The sequence below is a fragment of the Rattus rattus genome, chromosome 1 (genome assembly GCF_011064425.1).
Source record: "Rattus rattus isolate New Zealand chromosome 1, Rrattus_CSIRO_v1, whole genome shotgun sequence".
Lineage (NCBI taxonomy): Eukaryota > Metazoa > Chordata > Mammalia > Rodentia > Muridae > Rattus > Rattus rattus.
Genome location: NC_046154.1, coordinates 153,788,905 through 153,806,890, shown reverse-complemented (window position 1 = coordinate 153,806,890; position 17,986 = coordinate 153,788,905). Strand labels below are relative to the sequence as shown.

General features: G+C 53.2%; 1 protein-coding gene across 1 annotated transcript; it reads right to left on the bottom strand.

The window, feature by feature from the left end:
• Nucleotides 1–1,659: 1,659 nt before the first annotated feature.
• Nucleotides 1,660–10,510, bottom strand: Creb3l3 (cAMP responsive element binding protein 3 like 3). The gene is made up of 10 exons (XM_032890686.1): nucleotides 10,404–10,510; nucleotides 9,626–9,757; nucleotides 8,919–9,216; nucleotides 7,866–7,972; nucleotides 6,934–7,071; nucleotides 6,057–6,163; nucleotides 4,204–4,272; nucleotides 3,693–3,777; nucleotides 3,091–3,187; nucleotides 1,660–2,461 (listed from the first exon to the last, which is right to left on the bottom strand). The coding sequence occupies exons 1-10, from the start codon at nucleotides 10,428–10,430 to the stop codon at nucleotides 2,088–2,090; spliced, it is 1,434 nt and encodes a 477-aa protein (XP_032746577.1). The 5' UTR covers nucleotides 10,431–10,510; the 3' UTR covers nucleotides 1,660–2,087.
• Between the last annotated feature and the right edge of the window lie 7,476 nt (nucleotides 10,511–17,986).

Here is a 17,986-nt window from a genome sequence, read left to right as displayed (position 1 = left end):
TTGGTGAGGGCTGCCATCTGCTGGCTGTGTACAGTATTGCTTCTCTAGCTTCCATTCCATCTGCACAACAAAGACAGGGCCCTGTGGAGCAGAGGCTGCCTCTGACTTGCCCAAACCTCAGACAGTATGAACACACACCACTGAAAAACTAGAAGTAGCCAGTGATGTCAGTCCTGAGCACCACGCCCAACCTTCCAATCAATGTGTTTCGCTGTCCAAAAACACACAGGCACCCTTCAGACAGTGGACACGCCCATGTGGTATAGAGGGGGTCTGATGGCACAGTGAGGCGGGCTGCTCCGGGCTACCGTAGGCAGTGTGGCTCACGTCTCAAGGAGCAGTTGGACTGGCAGACGTCTGTCACTTTCTGCACCGGCTGGAATTTGAGTCCCCAGCACCATGGGAACAGTTCTTAGGGTCATGTCCCTTGTAATGTCAGCACTGGAGTGGAGCAGGGACAGGAAGATGCTTGAGCCTTGCTGGTTAGGCGTCCTAGGTCAGTCTCAGAAGAATGGTCAGGGGCTGGAAAGAGAGCCCAGCAGGTACAGCACAGCTGCTCCCTCAGAGGACCCAGGTTCAGTTCTCAGCACCACATGGTGACTCACAGCTGCCTGCACCTCTTCTTTCTAGAGGGTCGAATGCCCCTTTGGGTATAGACATGCATGTAGGACGGCTGGGGAGGTGGCTCCGTGGTTAGAGCGCTGACTGCTCTTGCAAATTCAGACTCTACCCGTCACATCTGACAAAGCTGCAGCCACATTCAAGCAGGTCCTGCTTCCAGATTGACTGACTTGGATTCAAATGGTGGTCCTGATGCTTACCCTGCAGTCACCCTTACTCACCAAGCCATATAATCCACCCAAGTCTGTTTCTGTGTTTTCCGGACAGTTTCTCAGTGTAGCCCCTGCTGTTCTAACTTTGTAGAACATATTGACCTTGAACTCGGAGATCCTCCTGCCTCTCTGCCTGCTGAGAAGTGTGGCCACCCTCCATGACTTGAGATTGTTTTTTCCCTTTTTTGTCCTGTTCACATTGTCTCAGGCAATGACTGACATCCTCCTGGCTGTTGTGTACAGCCCAAGAGGTCACCATCATCCCAGTGAACTAGGTCCATTCCATGCCCCAGCTTCCTCGCCCATAAAATCAGCAGGGGACATGGTGGGCAGCAGCCAAGACCCTCCTGGAGAGAGAAGTCAGAGCTGATGCCCCACAGGGCCCTCCAGGCTCTGCCACTCTCCAAGGTGCTGAACGCAGTTCTAGGCTACCTGCAAGCCCCGTCCCAGGCTGCTACCTATACTCTCAGGGAGAGAGGGAGAGTGCGTCTGAGTGTGAGTATGTGTGGTGTGTGTGGGTAGGGTGTTCCATTCAAGCTGGCCTCTAACTCCTTGTGGACCCAAAGATGACCTTGAACTCGTTTTTTGTTTTGGTTTTTGAACTGTGATCCCACTGTGCAGATGAAGCTGGCCTCAAACTCAGAGACCTACTTGCCTGCAGCCTCCTGCCTACTCATGGGCTGACCTTGAACCATTGGTACTCCTGCCTCTACCTCCAAGTGCTGGGGTAACAGGGTCACCCTGCGCCTGGTTCCTCTGCTGCTGTGGATGGAACCCACGGCGTCACACACACTAAGCAAGGGTTTTATCCACCAAGTCCCAGCCCCAGCTTTGTCAAAATATTTTATTGAAGGTCTCAGTCTTAGGAAAGTGGGTGGTAGCACACACCTTTAATCCCAGCAGTCGAGACACAGGCAGGTAGAGCTAGCTCAGGATTTGAGGCCAGCCTGGTCTACCAGAGTAAGACCTCTCTCCAAGAGGACGACGGAAGCTCGTGGGCTGGACCTTGCTGTTGGGAAGCCCAGGTCCCCGTAGGCTCAGCGTCGTCCTAGTGGTCAGGGCAGAGTAGGCGTTCTATGGTTGGGCTTAGGGTTCATGTGTTAAGTGTCTGTCTGGGTAAAGGGCTCTGATTCTTGTTCTACACCAGGGTCTTCATGTTCTTGTACCTGGAAACCCCACTTGCACTGATATGGGGGTCAGCTTCTCAAGGAGGCTGTGAGTTCCCAGGGCTGTCTGTCGGCCTGCTGCTCCCTGTCATAGCACCCCCAAAGCGTCTTGCACCACACGGACCCTGAGCCACCTCGGTACCCAGGACAGCCATATCTCCTCCCCTGGTATCTCCAGCCCCATCTGGCCAAGCAGTGGTTCTGAAGCCACCCAGTCCAGCAGAGTGGCCCGTCCCAGGTCCTCTGTGGAGTTGGCCAGCACCAGGGTGGTGTTGTCTAACTCTTCTGTCGGGTCGTCCAACATTGGAATTTCTAGAAAATTCCCCCAGTCTGCACTGAGGCCGCCAGAAGAGCCTTTGTGGGGTGTGCCAACGTCAGGCCAGGGTCCTGGGACCTCGGGTCCTGGGGTGACGTCGGGAGCCACGCGGGATGCAGCATGGTTGTGCAGGGTTCTGGAAAACACTGGAGAGAACTAGGGAGTCAGAAGAGGCAGACATGAGGCAGAGCCTGAGCTATGTAGAGTCTCACCTGCCCTAGGTGGGCAGGGCATAGTGGGGACTGTCCCCCGGGTTGTGTGACACATTGTATGCACTATGGGTTTGGGGGTGCCACACACTGCCATGTGGGTCAGAAGACTGGCAACACCCTGTTCTCTGCCATCTTATGTACATGAAGCTTCGACTCCAACTTGCGTGTTGGCAAGTGTCTCTACTCTGAGCCATCGGCGTCAAGTCTCCTGGTGTGCTGTGGACTTTGGAGAGGCTGTGTGTGCGTGTGCACGTGCGTGCATGCATGGGTGTGGGGATGCGTGTGGTGTGTGTGTGCACGTGCGTGCATGCATGGGTGTGGGGATGTGTGTGGTGTGCATGTGTGTGTTCACATTTTTGGTCAGGGGTCTCACGTAGCCCAAACTGTCCTATATAGCCAAGGACAGCTCTGAAGTAATTCCCAGTGCTGGATGAGAGGCCTGCACCATCACACATGGTATCTATGGTGCTGGGAATGGAAGCCAGGGCCCTGCATGGCAGACCAGTGCCCTGCCCGCTGCACCCCATCCTCACCCTGGGAATCAGAAGGCTGGCACTGCCTACCTCGCACTGGAACGAAGTCGCCAGGGCTGTCGACTTTGTTGGCGGTAAAAGGGCTGATGGAAGGGAGGATGATCAGGACGAAGGACAGCAGAAGGACCTGCCAAAGATGGTGTTGGGTCACCCCACCATTCCCCTTCCCTGTGAGCACCTTGAGCTCACAGACAGGGAAACCAGTGTCCCGCTATTGCAGGGTGGGTCTCAGGAGGTGGATGAGACTTCTTATTTTATTTAAAACTTTTCAGATATACAAGTTGGTTATTGGAACAGCCTTGCTTTGTAGCCAGGCTGACCTGTAACTTGAAGCAATCCCCCTGCTTCTGCCTCCTGGGATTTATAATGAAAACCCAGGCTACAAGGCTTTGCTATTAAAACACACACACGGGGTTGGGGATTTAGCTCAGTGGTAGAGCGCTTGCCTAGGAAGCGCAAGGCCCTGGGTTCGGTCCCCAGCTCCGAAAAAAAAGATCCAAAACACACACACAACAACACACACACACACACACACACACACACACACACACACACACTCGACTCTCATTCGACTTAGACCAAGGACTCCACTAGTCTTGGGGTCCCCAAGAGTGCCTGCAGGCAAGACTCACCGCTATGCAGGTGCCTGCATGGGCGGGCTTGCTGGTTGACTGGACCACAAGAGCCTGCAGGTGTTTGAGCTGCTCCAGAAGAGACCTTGCAGGGAAACATCCAGGTTGAATCCTTGGAGTCTTCATCTTGCTTCCTGGCCCTTTCCAGAACCCTGAGCCTTGATGGTGTGCAGGCTCCAACTTTCCTAAGACATACTCTCTGCCTCTCTCCTTCCTCTCTGCCTCTCAGCCCCTCTGATCCTGCCCCAGGGCCTTTGCACAGGCTGTACCCTCTGTACCAAGGACATTGTTTCCACAGATATGTCTGCAGCTGGTCCTCACTCAGCCCAAAGACTCCGTATATGCCATTTTCTCTCTAGCCAACCCTCACACAGTTGTCAAAGCCCCAAATCCAAATGCCCTCTGACAGGCAGAGGACTAATTGCTTAAATCTTATAGCCATCACTATCATTTTGTTCCTCCTTGAGAAAACCCTAGTCCTGCCCACAAGCCCCCATCAACACACACTCACAAATTTTGCTTTTCTAAGTGCAAGACCTTCCTCTGCAGCTCCTGGTTCTGGGCGGTACACGCTGACATCCTGTAGGGACAAGGACCCAGTGACACTGAGAACATGTCTGTCACCCACCAGTCCCATGGACGCCTCCTGCTTTATACACAGGGAACCCAAATCTAGAAAGAGCAAGTGACAACCTGAGGCCACACTGCATCTATAACAGTTGTTTGTGTGTTCTGTGGTGTGTGCTTGCCTGTGGCGGAGGGGAGGTGACACTAAGTGCCTCTGTTAATCTCTCTCCTCTTTTTAAAAAATATTTGTTGTCGGGGTTGGGAATTTAGCTCAGAGGTAGAGCGCTTGCCTAGGAAGCACAAGGCCCTGGGTTCGATCCCCAGCTCCGAAAAAAAGAACCAAAAAAAAAAAAAAATTTGTTGTCGTGTCTCTATAATACCCTGTCTGGTCTAGAGTTCACAGAGATCCTCTTTCCTCTGACTCTCCAGTGCTGGGATTAAAGGTGTTGGCCACCATGTTTAGATTTTTCTCTATGGGTGTGTGTATGGGTATTGGCCCGTTTGTGTGTGACAGAGCAAGTGCACACATGCACACATACACATACACAGGTGCATACAATACCCGTGGTGGCCAGAGGGTGGCGATAGATACCATGAAGCTGGAGTTACAAGCAGTTGTAAGCCACTCTGTGGGTGCTGGAAAGTCAACCCAGGTCCTGGTGGTGAAACCACTGTGCTGTCTCTCCAGCCCCATGCACAGGTGTGTGTGTGTGTGTGTGTGTGTGTGTGTGTGTGTGTGCGCGCGTGCGCACGTGCGCACGCGCCCAGGTAACCACAGCAGAAGTGGGAGTTAGATTCCTTGCAACTGGCAACCCAGCAGCTGTGAACCACCAATGCTTGGAATCCAACGTGGGTCCCTGTGAGAGAGCAGCAAGTGCCTGTAACCCGTGAGCCTTATTCTTTTTTTTTTTTAAATATTTTATTTATTTAATGTATATGAGTACATTGTAGTTGTCTTCAGATACACCAGAATCCGTTACAGATGGTTGTGAGCCACCATGTGGTTGCTGGGAATTGAACTCAGGACCTCTGGAAGAGCAGTCAGTGCTCTTAACCACTGAGCCATCTCTCCAGCCCCGAGCCTTATTCTTTTGATCCTAGCATCCCTCACTGACCCTGGAGTCACCAAGTCAGCTTTACACTCGCCCACCAATGAGCCCCGAGGGATCCCCGAGGCCTCAGTTTCTGGAGCGTTGGCAGGGCCGGGCCATTGTTGCTTCAGTGCACAAGTGCCAGAGCTGACCTGAGGTCCACGTGTCTAGCAGTGCATCATTTGTTAGCAGTCATCTCTGCAGCTGACCAGGGGTGGGATCGGGGGAGATCCTGCCACGCATGGCACCCCTCCTGTGCTCTGAGGACTCCCTGAGGATGGGCTGATGTTTTCTGCCAGTGTCATAAAGGCAAGGACAGACCCCACAGAGAGCTGTGCAGATCACACAGCCTTCCCTTGATCAGTCGTTTCCCTGCAGGACTCAGAACCACTGAAGGCCTGAGAGATGGCTCAGTGGGCACAGATGGCAAAGATGCCCGTCACCAAGTCTGACTCCCATAAACCCCACAGGAGAAGGAGGGCGCCAACGGCCATAGGTTTCCCTCCAGTTTCCACAGGTGCATGGTGGCGCATGTGTGTCCACACCCACACAAGTAAATCAATGCGTGGGCTATCCCTAGCTGTGGGGGGAGACAATGTGTCCCCTAGTGGGTCATCAACCCCAATTCTGTTAGGCTGCAAAAATGTTGACTATCTCTGCCTCGGCTTCTGTTAGGAATGTACGGCTCGTGGCCCGCCCACCTTACCGGTTCTCCAAACCATCGATGTATTCTTTTTTCTTCTTCCTGCTTTCTTGAGCTGACTGTTTGTTCCGGATCTTTCTGCGGATTTTTTTCAACACCCGTTCCTCATACTGCAGAAGAGGGAACATGTTGTCAGCCTCTGCTGTCCCCAACCCCACACCCAACCAAAGATGTTTCTTTGCATGGGACAGGATCTTATGTAGCCCAGGCTAGCCTCAAACTCATATGTAGCCAAGGATGTTCCTGAACTCCTGATGCTTCTGCCTTTCCCTCCTGAGTGCTGGGGTGACAGGCATGTGCCATTCCGCCAGGTTTCTGTGGTGCTGTGGATTGGGAGCACAGGGCCTCTTGCATGCTGGGAGAGTTCTCTGCACGCCCTCCCCTCTCCCTACATCCTTGCTCCATCTCTAGAAATCTTCAGAGCTCTGATACTTTCCTTTGCCCACGGTGGAGACACCACTCTGAGAAAATATATGGTCACCATCTTGGCTGTGTCTCAGGCCATGGTACCACGGGCTGGCACTACCTAGGAACAGCACTGTAGCCAGCAATATAAAATGAAGGCTGGAAAAAACCTGATAAGAGCATCACTTGGTGCCACAGTGGTGATGCACACCTTTAATCCCAGCACTTGGGACACAGAGGCAGGAGAACCTCTGTGTGTTCGAGGCCAGCCTGGTCTACAGAGTGAGTGTCAGGACAGCCAGGACCACACAGTGGTTCCCATCCCCAGTGCCACAAGGCACATGCCTGTCCCCGAAGCACTTGAGAAGTGGAGGTGGGGGATTAGTTTGAGAACAGCCCAGACTATAAAATGAGACCCAGTCACACAAGGTAGGTTCCAGTTAACATGTGTGCACACACCCCAGGGCTCACGCACCTTGGTGAGGGGCAGCTGGGTGGGAAGGGTCACCCCCTCTTTAGCCAGCAACTTCTTCTCATCCTCTGTCAGTACCAGCTCCTGGCAGTGCCCACTCCCAGGTCCCAGCAGCTGGGAGGCGGCCAAGGGATGCTGTTGCTATGGGAAATGAAGGGGCTTTAAACAGAGACACAGACTCCAAACCTTAAAACAGGGGAACGGGACATGAGAAGGGACACAGGTCCCATCACCCAAGCACTTTGAACTACTGAGATGCAGGAACTCAGGTTCAAGACCCACCGGGGGAATTTAGCAAAACACAAGTCTCCAAAAAATAAAATGAGGGCGGGGCTTGGGGTGAGAGCAGGGCTCAGGGTGATGCATATTGCTTGATTGACAGGCACAGTGGTCCTGTCTCTTCAACACCTAAATAAGGTGAATGCTACCCCTTCTTCCAGTAGCCTCTGTCTTAATCCTCTCCCCTGGCAGGTAGCGTCCTGGACTGGTCTTTGAGTCTTTATCAGTGGCACTCGCTTCCCCTCAGCTTCCATTCTGGGATCTCACAGTCGAACCACCCAGCTGGCCGACCATACCACCTTCCCCGCCTCCCTCTCTGCCCCCCAATCTCTGTCTCTCTCTGTCTCTGTCTCTCTCTGTCTCTCTCTCTCTCTCTGTCTCTCTCTGTCTCTCTCTCTCTCTCTCTCTCTCTCTCTCTCTCTCTCTCTCTCTCTCTCTCTCTCTCTCTCTCTCTCTCTCTCTCTCTCTCTCTCTCTCTCTCTCTCTCTTTACCAGAGAGCTCTTGCCAGCCCAGGGCAGTTCGGATGCACTGTCTGGGGCCAAGATGCACCCCAGGTCCTCTCTGTGCCTCTTGTCCCAGGCCATGCAAGGCAGACATGGAAGGTTCTTCCTGACATCCAGGACCTGAGACAACCGGGAGACATGGGGATGCCTACCAAGTCCCCGCCACCACCAGACAGCAGCAATTCCTTCACAGTGAGGTTGAAGCGGGAGGGCGAGCCAGCCTGCTCCTCCGGGTACAGGGTGTCTGTATTCCACATGTCTGGCCAGGTGAGGAAGGGGACAGAGAGGAAGCCAGGCAGTTCAGTCTTAGTGGCCAGCTCCAACAAGTTCTCACAGCTTCAAAAGTACCCGCCCTTTCCCTATCACTTTAACACAGGGTCTCTCTGTGTGGTCCTGGCTGCCTGGACCTCAATCTGTAGACCAGGCTGGCTCAAACTCAGACACTTGCTTCTGCCTCCCCAGGGCTGGGACTGAAGGTGGGTGAGTGGAAGGGAATGTGTCCCTGTGCCTCAGTTTCCCCTCTGCTATACTCATCCTTGCTTGAGAGTCTGTGCCATGGGACTAAAAAGGCACAGGGTTCTGTAAGGGACTCACGGCTAGTAGGGTATTGAGTGGCTGTCACCCAGCAATACAGGACTAGGGGGTTTGTATCATTTGTGACCTGTACCTCTTGGTGGCCAGGACACAGTATGCTTGCTTTAACAGCACAAGAGTGTGTAGAGCTATGTGACCTTAAGAAAGAGGCTTCCCTGCTCTGAGCCTGAACTCTATCAGCTCACCAACGGATGAATGCTCACCTTGCAGATCTTCATACAGGGCTGGGGGCGGGGTCAGGGGTGGAGCCTAGCCAGAGGCCGTCCTAGTCCTAGGTCCCTGTATCTTTAGCCGAGGCTCTGCCTAGCTAGGGGTGCTGATCGATGTCCCTGAAGTAAATCATTATTGATCTGTGAGGTGGCCTCTGATAAGCTGTCCTTCTCGGGCAGAATCTGTACCTGTGCCAGGGCTCCGGAATCTCCCCAGCTTTTATTGAGCACCTACTGAGTTAGTCACAGTTGGAGGAACCCAGATTCAGGCCACCCTCTGGCTTTGTACCCTGGCTGTCTGTTGTCTGAGCCATCTGAGGATACTTGTGTCTTAGGACTGAGTTGGTGGGCTCCTCTCCCAAGGTCCCCAGCCGTACTGTGTCTCCCACCCCCAGTACTTACCCAGGTCAATGGCCACCGAGGACTCATGGACTTGTGTCCTTGGAGGCTCAGGGCATGCTGTGCTGGGAAGGTAGGAGGGGCAGGGCCCCTCGCCTTGCTTGCTTGGATGACACCTGGCTGCAATGTTAGCAGATCCAGTGCCACTACCAGGAGGGGTGTCCTGGGAATCGGAAGGTAGATCCTCAGAGATGCCGCTGTCACTGTCAGCCGGGGACCATATTGGGGAGCTGGGGTCAGAGTCTCCAGGTCCCAGGATGGAATTTAGGAATTCATCAGAGTCAGAATTTGGTAGAACTTTCTAGAAGAGCGGCGGAGAGAGCAAGACAGACACAGGTTTCCTCAGATTAGTACCATGACTCTGGGCAAAATCCCTGACTCTCTGTGCTGCCATAGGGAGGGAGTTATCCTTTCTCCCTGAGCATCTGAGATGCAACAGCAGTTAAATGACAAACAGGGGAAGGGACCAGCAGGAGCTCTGTGCTCTGGGTTTGAGTTTGAACTCAGGTGGACGTCGTGGGACTCTGAGTAATGAGCACCAGACCCTCCCTCTGACTCCCTCCCACCCCCGACATCCATTACACGGAGTATCTAGCTGCATATTGAAAGGTTGGTTAAACAGATGTGTGATGCTTAGAGGCTACCCAGTTCAGTGGCGTATCCTGTGCCCCACCCTGGCTATGGCTGGAAATCTCCCGGGGGACCCTCACCTGTTCCTCTCTGGTGAGGATCCAGCTCTCGGCCAGGTCTACATTTCTCAGGATGCCATCCTGCCGGTCGAACAGGAGGTCAAGGACTTCCATGCTATCTAAGGGAGCCATGGCACAGGCAGGGGACGCCATCTGGATCAAGGAGAGAGAAAGACTCCGTCCGTACACACAGCACCCCAGCTCCTTCTAGGCCAAATGTGGCTTCTGTCCAGCCCCTGGGCTGGGTCTCTGTGAATCTGCCTAAAGTGTAGCTGAGGTTGGGCCGGAATAACAAGAGAGTCTTTGAAAACCATGGTGGCACAAGGCCATCAAATCAGGAGGCAGACGCAGGAAGGTGGCAAGTTCCAAGCCAACCTGGTCTAGCAAGTCTCAAAACAAAAAACGAGCAAAACAAACAAATCTAGAGTTCCGTGTGGCTGCTGGGCCTCGGTTCATACGCACTGTAGTCAAATTCTTAAATATCTGTGTTTGTAAAAACAAGTATGGAGGCTGGGCTTGGTGACTCACACCTTTAATCCCAGCATTCGGGAGGCAGAGGCAGGCGTATGTCTGTGAGTTTGAGGCCAGCCTGGTCTACAGAGAGAGTTCCAGGACAGCCAGGGCTACAGAGAGACCCTGATTCCAGAGAAGACACTGGTGCCTGGATCAGCCTGTCTTGAAGTCCCTGGGAGGCTCTATGGTCCCAGTGCTCCCCTCTCCAGCCTCAGCCTTCCTGCCGGTGTTATGGGGTTGTCAGCCTTCGACCCCCCAGCTCAGCGTCTCCACCATGGCCTCTCACCTTTCCCGTCGATATGTCCCCATCCATGAGTCCTGCGCCTATGGCAGCCTCGTTTCAGGCCCCTGTCACTGCCTGCCGCAGCCTTTGCCACGTCTCCTCCTCCCGAAGGATGCTGAAATACAGGCCAGCAGCTTCCAGCCCAGCTCCCCACTGTCGACCAGGAGACAGGCAGGATCACAGACCAATGGTGAGTGGCAGTGGCAGAGGGAGGGCGGGATGACCACTATCTCTGTGTTTTGTGCTTTTTCCAGGGAGCAAAGTGCAAAGTCTGGGGGTGTTGAGTCTGTGTGACCTCTCCCCTACTTACAGCCACTGTTTCTGTCTAGCGTCACCGGATGTTGGGTGCCCAACAAAGCCCAGGGTCCTTGGGTGGGTGGCCAGCTCCTGGGACAGAGAAACATGGCAACCACAGGTGTGTGGAATTCATGCCCTCATGCAGAGTGACAACTGCTGACCCTGCAGGAGCGAAGAAGGAGCCACCTGCCCACATCCCCCACTGTCCCACATGTTAATCAATTCTTTCTGGGATCACCAGGCCTGCATGCACTTAGTCAACAAATATTTATACAAACTGCACTTTCCCTACCCCAGGGCCTTTGCACCTATATTCGTCCACCTGTCCTGTCCCTGTAATTGACTCCGTTCCATTGCTTTCTTGTGTCCTTCCTGGCCCAGCCCAGTCCCACTCACTATTCTCTGAGGATGACTTGACCTACAGATGAGCTCCTGCCTTCACCTCGTGGCTTACATGGAGCCGCACACGGCTCGGTGTGCATGTTAGGCAAACTCTCTGCCCTCAAGCCCTGTCTGCCACATCCATCTGCTTCCTGCTTTCCTTCCACTTTCTGCCTCTCTGTGCTGCACCCTCATCCCTAACCCTGAACCCTCTCTGCTCCAGCCACAGCAGCCTCACTCATTGGCCAGGATAGACTCTACAGGCCATTACTAGCTGCTCTTGTCCAGAATAGGGTGGGTATACAGTTGACACTCAATTGATAACTTGCTCACTGAATAGCTCCTGTGTGCCAGCCACTGGCTTAGGCATGACCAATCAATCCACGAGCGCCCTGGACTGCATTGGGTAGAGAGATGAGTACGGCTTGATAAACAAGTGCCACTAAGAAACCAAGTGACTCCATAGCAAGGAGTGAGGGTCACCCAGAGTCCTGGAGGGGAGGCTGAGTCAGCTGAGGGGAGAGCAGCTGGAAGGTACGTCAGGCCGAAGAGATAACCTGTGTGAGGCCTGAGGCAGGACGGACCTTCGGGCATTGGAGGAGCATGGAGGACTGTCCTGTGGCTGGAGCAGGAGGAACAGGGAGGGACAAGGAGTAATGTCACTCTTGAGGTGACATTGTGTTGGGGGAGGGAGCATAAGCAAGCACCTATGCGATAAGTAAACACATTGGCAACCCCTAACTGCAGCAGAAAGACGTAGAGCACAGGGCCGAGACCCTTGCTTGAGGTGAAGGGATGGGGAGAATTCTCTGAGAAGAGACATTTGGATTGAGGTTGAGGCCTGGAAAGAGGTGTCAGAGGGAGGGAGGGAGGGAAGGAGGGGGAGAGAGAGAGAGAGAGAGAGAGAGAGAGAGAGAGAGAGAGAGAGAATGAACTAGTTCAGGGGAGAAAGGAGAGGAGGAAGGAACCAAACAGAACAGGGTCCAAAGGGCTTTGTGACCTCTTGAGGAATTTAGCATGGACCAAATCTAGCAGGAAGCTGGTGGGACTTCAGTGGATGGGTGTGGTGCCCAGGGCAATGTCAGGAGAAATGGACTTCCTGGTGTCTATTCAGCAGGAAGCCAGAGGGAGCAGAGGCTGGGGACAGTGCTTAGTGCCCTGCAGGGCCCCAAGTCTGCCCAGAGCACATTGCAGGCCAGCACACACAGTGTCCTGTGGGCTCCTGTGGCCCTTGGCCTCTGCATTTCTTTCAGTCCCCAAGGGCATCCGTGTGTGCTTCCTAGGGTAGTGTTTGACTTGGCCGGAATGTGTGATCACAAGGGAATCTCCTTTGGGTCATGGCTTCTTGCCACACCGGTTGGAGAATGGCCACCTGCTGGCAGAGGTCTGTCCTTGCAGCTCCCCCAGCACACTAGATAGGAAGGTTTTAAATCTTCCTGTGTGTGGGGCTCTCCCTTAATACAAAGGCAGAGACAAGTGGATCTCTGTGAGTCTGAAGGCAGCTGAGTCTACACAGTGAGTTCCGGGACAGCCAGGACGAGGTGATGAGACCCTCCCTGTCTCGGACAAAAAAGAAAAGAAACACTAGTCACTGGGCAGCGAAGGCACAGGCCTTTAATCCCAGCATGTAAAGGGCAGAAAAAGGCAAATCTCTGATTTTGAGGCCAGCCTGGTCTACAGAGCAAGTTCCAGAGCTACACTGAGAAACCCTCTCTTGAAAAAAAAAACAAAAAAGAAAAAATAGCAAAACTCAACCAAATCAAAAAACAAAAACAAAAAACAAACAACAAAATCCTAATAAAAATAAACAAAATTATAGCAAAAAGAGAGCCAGGGGCAAGGTGTACCTCAACAACATAGCCACACAGACCCCTGCCTGGAATCCCCAGCAAGGGGCTGGGGGTGTTTCTGTGTCATGAATTCTTCCCCCATCTTGCCACAGGAGGCACAAGGAGCTTCACCCCTACTACTGCAAACGTTGGACAGTAACTAATTAATTCAGAACTCACTAAGTCCTCCCTTTGCTGGCTACTCTACCACAACAGGCATCTGCACACGCAGTCACCATCTTGTGCCGGTGACGCTTGGAGGCCGTCGTCTCCATCCCTCCCTGGTAGCTTGGTCCCTTAGTCCTGACTGTGCTGGGTGTGCCGGGACAGACTGCACTGTGTAAGGGACAGAGCACCTGACTCACCCCGGCCCCTGCTTCCAGGCCAAGCCACACCCAGGTCCGCTGTTCTGGGACCTCCTCACTTATCTGCTCACCCGAGCCCATCTCCGCACCTTGGCATTTGAGGCAGCTGCTGGCAGAGGATGAAGAGCCCCCCCTTCCCCCCAGGTGTGAGTAACTCCCTTGTGATAGTGACAGGGGTGTGACTGGGTGGCCACAGGGGACTCTGCTCTCTCTTGGGTAACTCTATCACCCAGCCTGTCTGGTGGAGCGTTTTCTAATCAGTCCTGTTCCAGGAAGGTGTGTGGTGTGTCCCCCACCCTCACCCCCACTCCGAGGGAGCTCTGGCCCTCAGGGGCATGCAACAAGCACGATAGGTAACCAGCTACGCCACCCCTCTGGCCCCTGTGGGCTAGGTCTGGCGAGAGGGGAGAGGACTTAACTCAGAAATTCTTCCCTGCTCCCCACCCCAATAGAGCACCCTGATGTCCCCCAAAAAAGTTCATTTCAGAACTAGGCAGGAGGCCCACACCTGTCATCCCAGTTCTCAGGACGTGGCAGCAGGAGGGTTTGGAGTTTGAGGGACAGTGGGGTAGCCTGTGGTAGGCAAGGAGCTGTGGACAAAGTTACTGAAGAGGGCAGGGCAGACAGGTGACCAAGGGTCTGGTCCCAGGGACCACAGCATGGGATTGTAGACTTGTCCCTGCAGGGTCAGTCCCATGCTGGGGATGATTCTAGAATATTCTCCAGGAGACAAGGTGAGGACAGATATGAGAGGGTCCATATGTCGGGGCGGGGTGGGGGTGGGGGTGGGGGTGGGGGTGGGGGAGATGCCCAGGGTCCGCCATAGCTGACAATATGAAGGTCACCAGCTTCTGTCCAGGTCTGCACCGGGGACAGCATCAAGCCTGTTCATGCTTCACTGGTCCTCCCCAGACTGGGGATTACTCTACAGTCATGGGGTACGCAGGTAGAGCGAACCCTGTTGCCAAGCAAAAGGGCCCCGGAGATGGGATGCCATTCTAACCCCGCCGGAGGCTGCAGGAGCTTGGGGACACCTGGTACTGCCTCTTACTGCTGAAGGCCAGGGACACACTTAGCTTTGTCTACGACAGTACTGGGATGACAGGTGTGTCATTACACCCTGGCTAAGATGCTCCCCGTTCAGTCTGTGCACTATGTGCACGCAGTCCCTGCAGACGGCAGCAAATACCCAGGAGCTGGAGTTATAGAGGGTTGTGGGCTGCAGTGTGGGTGCTGAGAACCGAACCCCGGTCCTCTGTAAAGGTAATGAGTGCTCTAACCACTGAACCCCAGCCAGTCCTGTTTCCTTGGCGCTTAGCTTAGAACCCAGCGGCTTGTTCCACGGCACGCAGGAGCTGTACAGATGCACCATACACTTGCTTTGGCTTCTCCGTGAGACCCTGACTCTCAGGGGCAGGCCTCTGAGGTCTGTCGGTGCTCAGTGAGGGTGTACATGGCACAGATTGGATTTTTTTTTTTTTTACTTTACTTTTGTTTGTTTGTTTTGCTTTGCTTTTCCAGACAAGGTTTCTCTGGTAGCCCAGGCTGTCCTGGACTTCACTCTGTTGACCAGGTTGGCCTTTGACTCAGAGATGCCACCACCACCTGGTTTATTTGTACTTTTGGGGAGGTCACAAGCGGGAAGCGGGACATGGAAGGACTGGGAAGTGAATGTGATTCAGTGCATGATGTAAAGTGCCCAGAGAATCAGTAAAAATCTTACGGTTTAAAAAAAAAAATCTGCCAGGGATATGCAGGCACGTGCCTGTCATCTGAGCACTTAGAAAGTGGAGGCTGGAGGATTGCTGTGAGTTCAAGGTCAGTCTGCGTTAGACTGTGATTAAGGGGTGTACCACACCCCATGGGGAAAAGGGTTAGGGGCAAGACAGAAATACACTTGCCCTGGTTACTCCAGTCCCAACAACTGCCCTTCCAAAAGTTCAAAAACTCACCTCAGACCGTGACTTAGACAACTTTAAAATTTGGGGAGATGGAGAAAGGCCCAGTGGCTTACACTGAGGATCAGGCAGAGGATCTAAGGTCACTTCTTAGGACGTAGCCTGGACCTCCACACACAGAGACACAAAGTAAAAAACAACGAAGAAAATCTCTCAGTCAGCTGTGGTGGCACACGCACACCTTCAATCTCGACACTCAGAAGGTAGGGGCAGGTGGATCTCTGTGAGTGAGAGGCTAGCCTGGTCTACAGAGCTGGATCGGCACAGAGATGGGGAGGAGGGGGAGGGGGAAGGAGAGGGGGAAGGGAAGGGAGAGGAGGGGGATGGGAGGGAAGGGGGAGGGAGAAAGAGGGGAGAGACTAAGTCATTTTTCAGAGACTCAGGAGGGGAGGTGTAGGTGCTGCCCACACTGCTGGAGGCCGGAGCACAGCAGTCCTCAGACCGAGCCCAGGGTCGGTCCTCAGTGCCACCTGGTTTGAGGCAGGGTTTCTGCTCACAGGTCACCCTCCTGGCTCTACCACCCCAGCTCCTCCAGGAATCCTAGAGTCACAGACGTGCATGGTCTATGTTTGCTTTTTGGCATTCTGGGGTCTTGAACTGTAGTCTGCAGGTTGTGGGGCTGGTGCTAGCCCATGAGCTGTCCTCTCCTGAGCCTTCTCTGTCGTGCCGAAGAACTAATCCACAGGAAGAGCGGCCACCTTTTTAACCCACGTACCACAGCTCCTCACATCCACCTTCAGTCTTCCCACCTTCTCTCATGGTACCTGTTGGTCCAGATAGACACAAGTACAAAAACAGAAGACAGACAAGTGCTTCCTGTGTGGACAGAGCACAGCACAGCTGGACAGAGGTGCACCACAACCCTCAGGACAAGCCCCAAGCAGACAGCCTTCGCACATTCTCTTCCCTGCCCACGTTGTTCCGGAACCTTCACCTCCTTCTGACTTACTCAGCCGCAGGGTGAACTGATTCACAGCAGACTGGGCTTTGCCTCACGTGACAGGATTGGTAGAGGACCATACACCCTAGGAATATGCCCCTGCCTGGCTTGGGGAACATGACGTGAGTGTTTGTTGACTGATTCTTGAGAGTTGGTGAAAGAACATGTCTCTTCTTTACTCTGGAAACAGAGTTCCACCTAGGGGATTGTTCTGTGGGAGGTCAGGGCTGTGTGTGTTTATGTGGTAGGCGTCTAACATACAAGACTGGCAGCCACACAATACATCGGCAATAAAGGCTTGTGTGAGGGCACTCGGATAAGCCACAATTGTGCCTGTGGTCCCAGCTCTCAGGAGAGGCCGCTAGGAGAATCAGGAGGTCAGGCTCACCCTTGGCCTCACAGGGAGTTAGAGGCTAGCCTGGTCTATGAAAGAACCTGTTTTGGAAGAAAAAAAGAATAGGCTGGGTGTGGTGCACAGCCACACAGCTTGGTTTGGTCAAGGCTTCGTAGTGAGACCCTGTGGAGTGGTTGGTTCCACTCCACAAAAAAAAAAAAAAAAAAAAAAAAAAAAAAAAGAAAAAAAAAAAAAAAAGGTTTGGTAAATCAGTCACAAAATACACAAAATACACAGTATTCCTACTGGAGCAGGGTGATCTCATAGAATATTTGTGAGAACAGTGGACAAATGCTTGAACCCACAATGAGTGCTGGGAGCCTGGGTGCACAGCCCTTCCCGGCATGCTTTAAGCCTTGGTTTCATCCCCAGTACTGAAATGAGACGCCTTCCCTGCCAGTCTTGTAGAGACGGGAGGGGCAGGACCTGTGTCCAGGTCCATGTGATCCAGGCCATGTGTTTGGTTGGTTCCACTCCACAACCCTCCCCCCCGCCCCAACCTCCCAGAGCTCTCTTCTCTCCATCAGTTCTCCTGTGGTACCTGCTTTGTCTGCTGCCAGTCCTGTAGGCTGAATGCAGGCACCAACCCTTGGTGTTTAAAGTCCATAAAATTCAGTTTTGCATCGCGTCTCGTATGCCGTGCAGAGAAGAGCAACGTGAGGAGGAAAGTTTTCCCTGACCCACAGTTTGAGAGCACACAATCTGTGTGGCTGCTGATCAGGAGGCAGACAGAGGAACTGGGTCACACCTCCCTTTCCTTTGCTATTTAGTCCGGAGCCCAGTCCACAGGATCGAGCCACCCACATTGTAGGTGGGTCCTGCACCACAGTTGAATCTAGGAACTCTCAAAGACATGGTCTAAGATGTGCTTCCATGGGGATGCTAAATCCTGTCGACAATCAATGGGTGACACCCCAGCCCCACCCCTTGTCAACTCCTTGGTTTTGTCTTGAGACAGGGTCTCACCATGTAGCACTGACTGGCCTAGAATTCACTCTATGATCAGATTGGCCTCAAACTCAGAGAGCTCTTCCTGCCTCTGACTCCCATGTGCTAACAGCTCACTGCTGTCTCATAATACAAAGTGCATTCAGTCCAGTTCAAAAGTCCCCATAGTCAGCCTGATGTGGTACTACTGTATATCTTGAATCCCAGCACTCAGGAGGCAGAGGTCAAGCCATTCTGATCTTCATAGTGAGCTTCCATAACAACAAAGGCTATACCAGAGACCCTGTCTCCAGAAGAGGAAGTTCGGTAGTCTTTTTTTTTTTACATTTTATTTATTTATTATTTATGAGTACACTGTAGCTGTCTTCAGACACACCAGAAGAGGGCATCAGATCTCATTACAGATGGTTGTGAGCCACCATGTGGTTGTTGGGATTTGAACTCAGGACCTCAGGAAGAGCAGTTGGTGCTTTT

Coding starts and splice junctions, on each gene's coding strand:
- Creb3l3 (XM_032890686.1), bottom strand. CDS start 10,430: ATGGATGGGGACATATCGACGGGAAAG. Junction 9,217..9,625: donor TCCTCACCAGAGAGGAACAG/GTGAGGGTCCCC, acceptor CCGCTCTTCTAG/AAAGTTCTACCAAATTCTGA. Junction 2,462..3,090: donor CGACTTCGTTCCAGTGCGAG/GTAGGCAGTGCC, acceptor AGTTCTCTCCAG/TGTTTTCCAGAACCCTGCAC.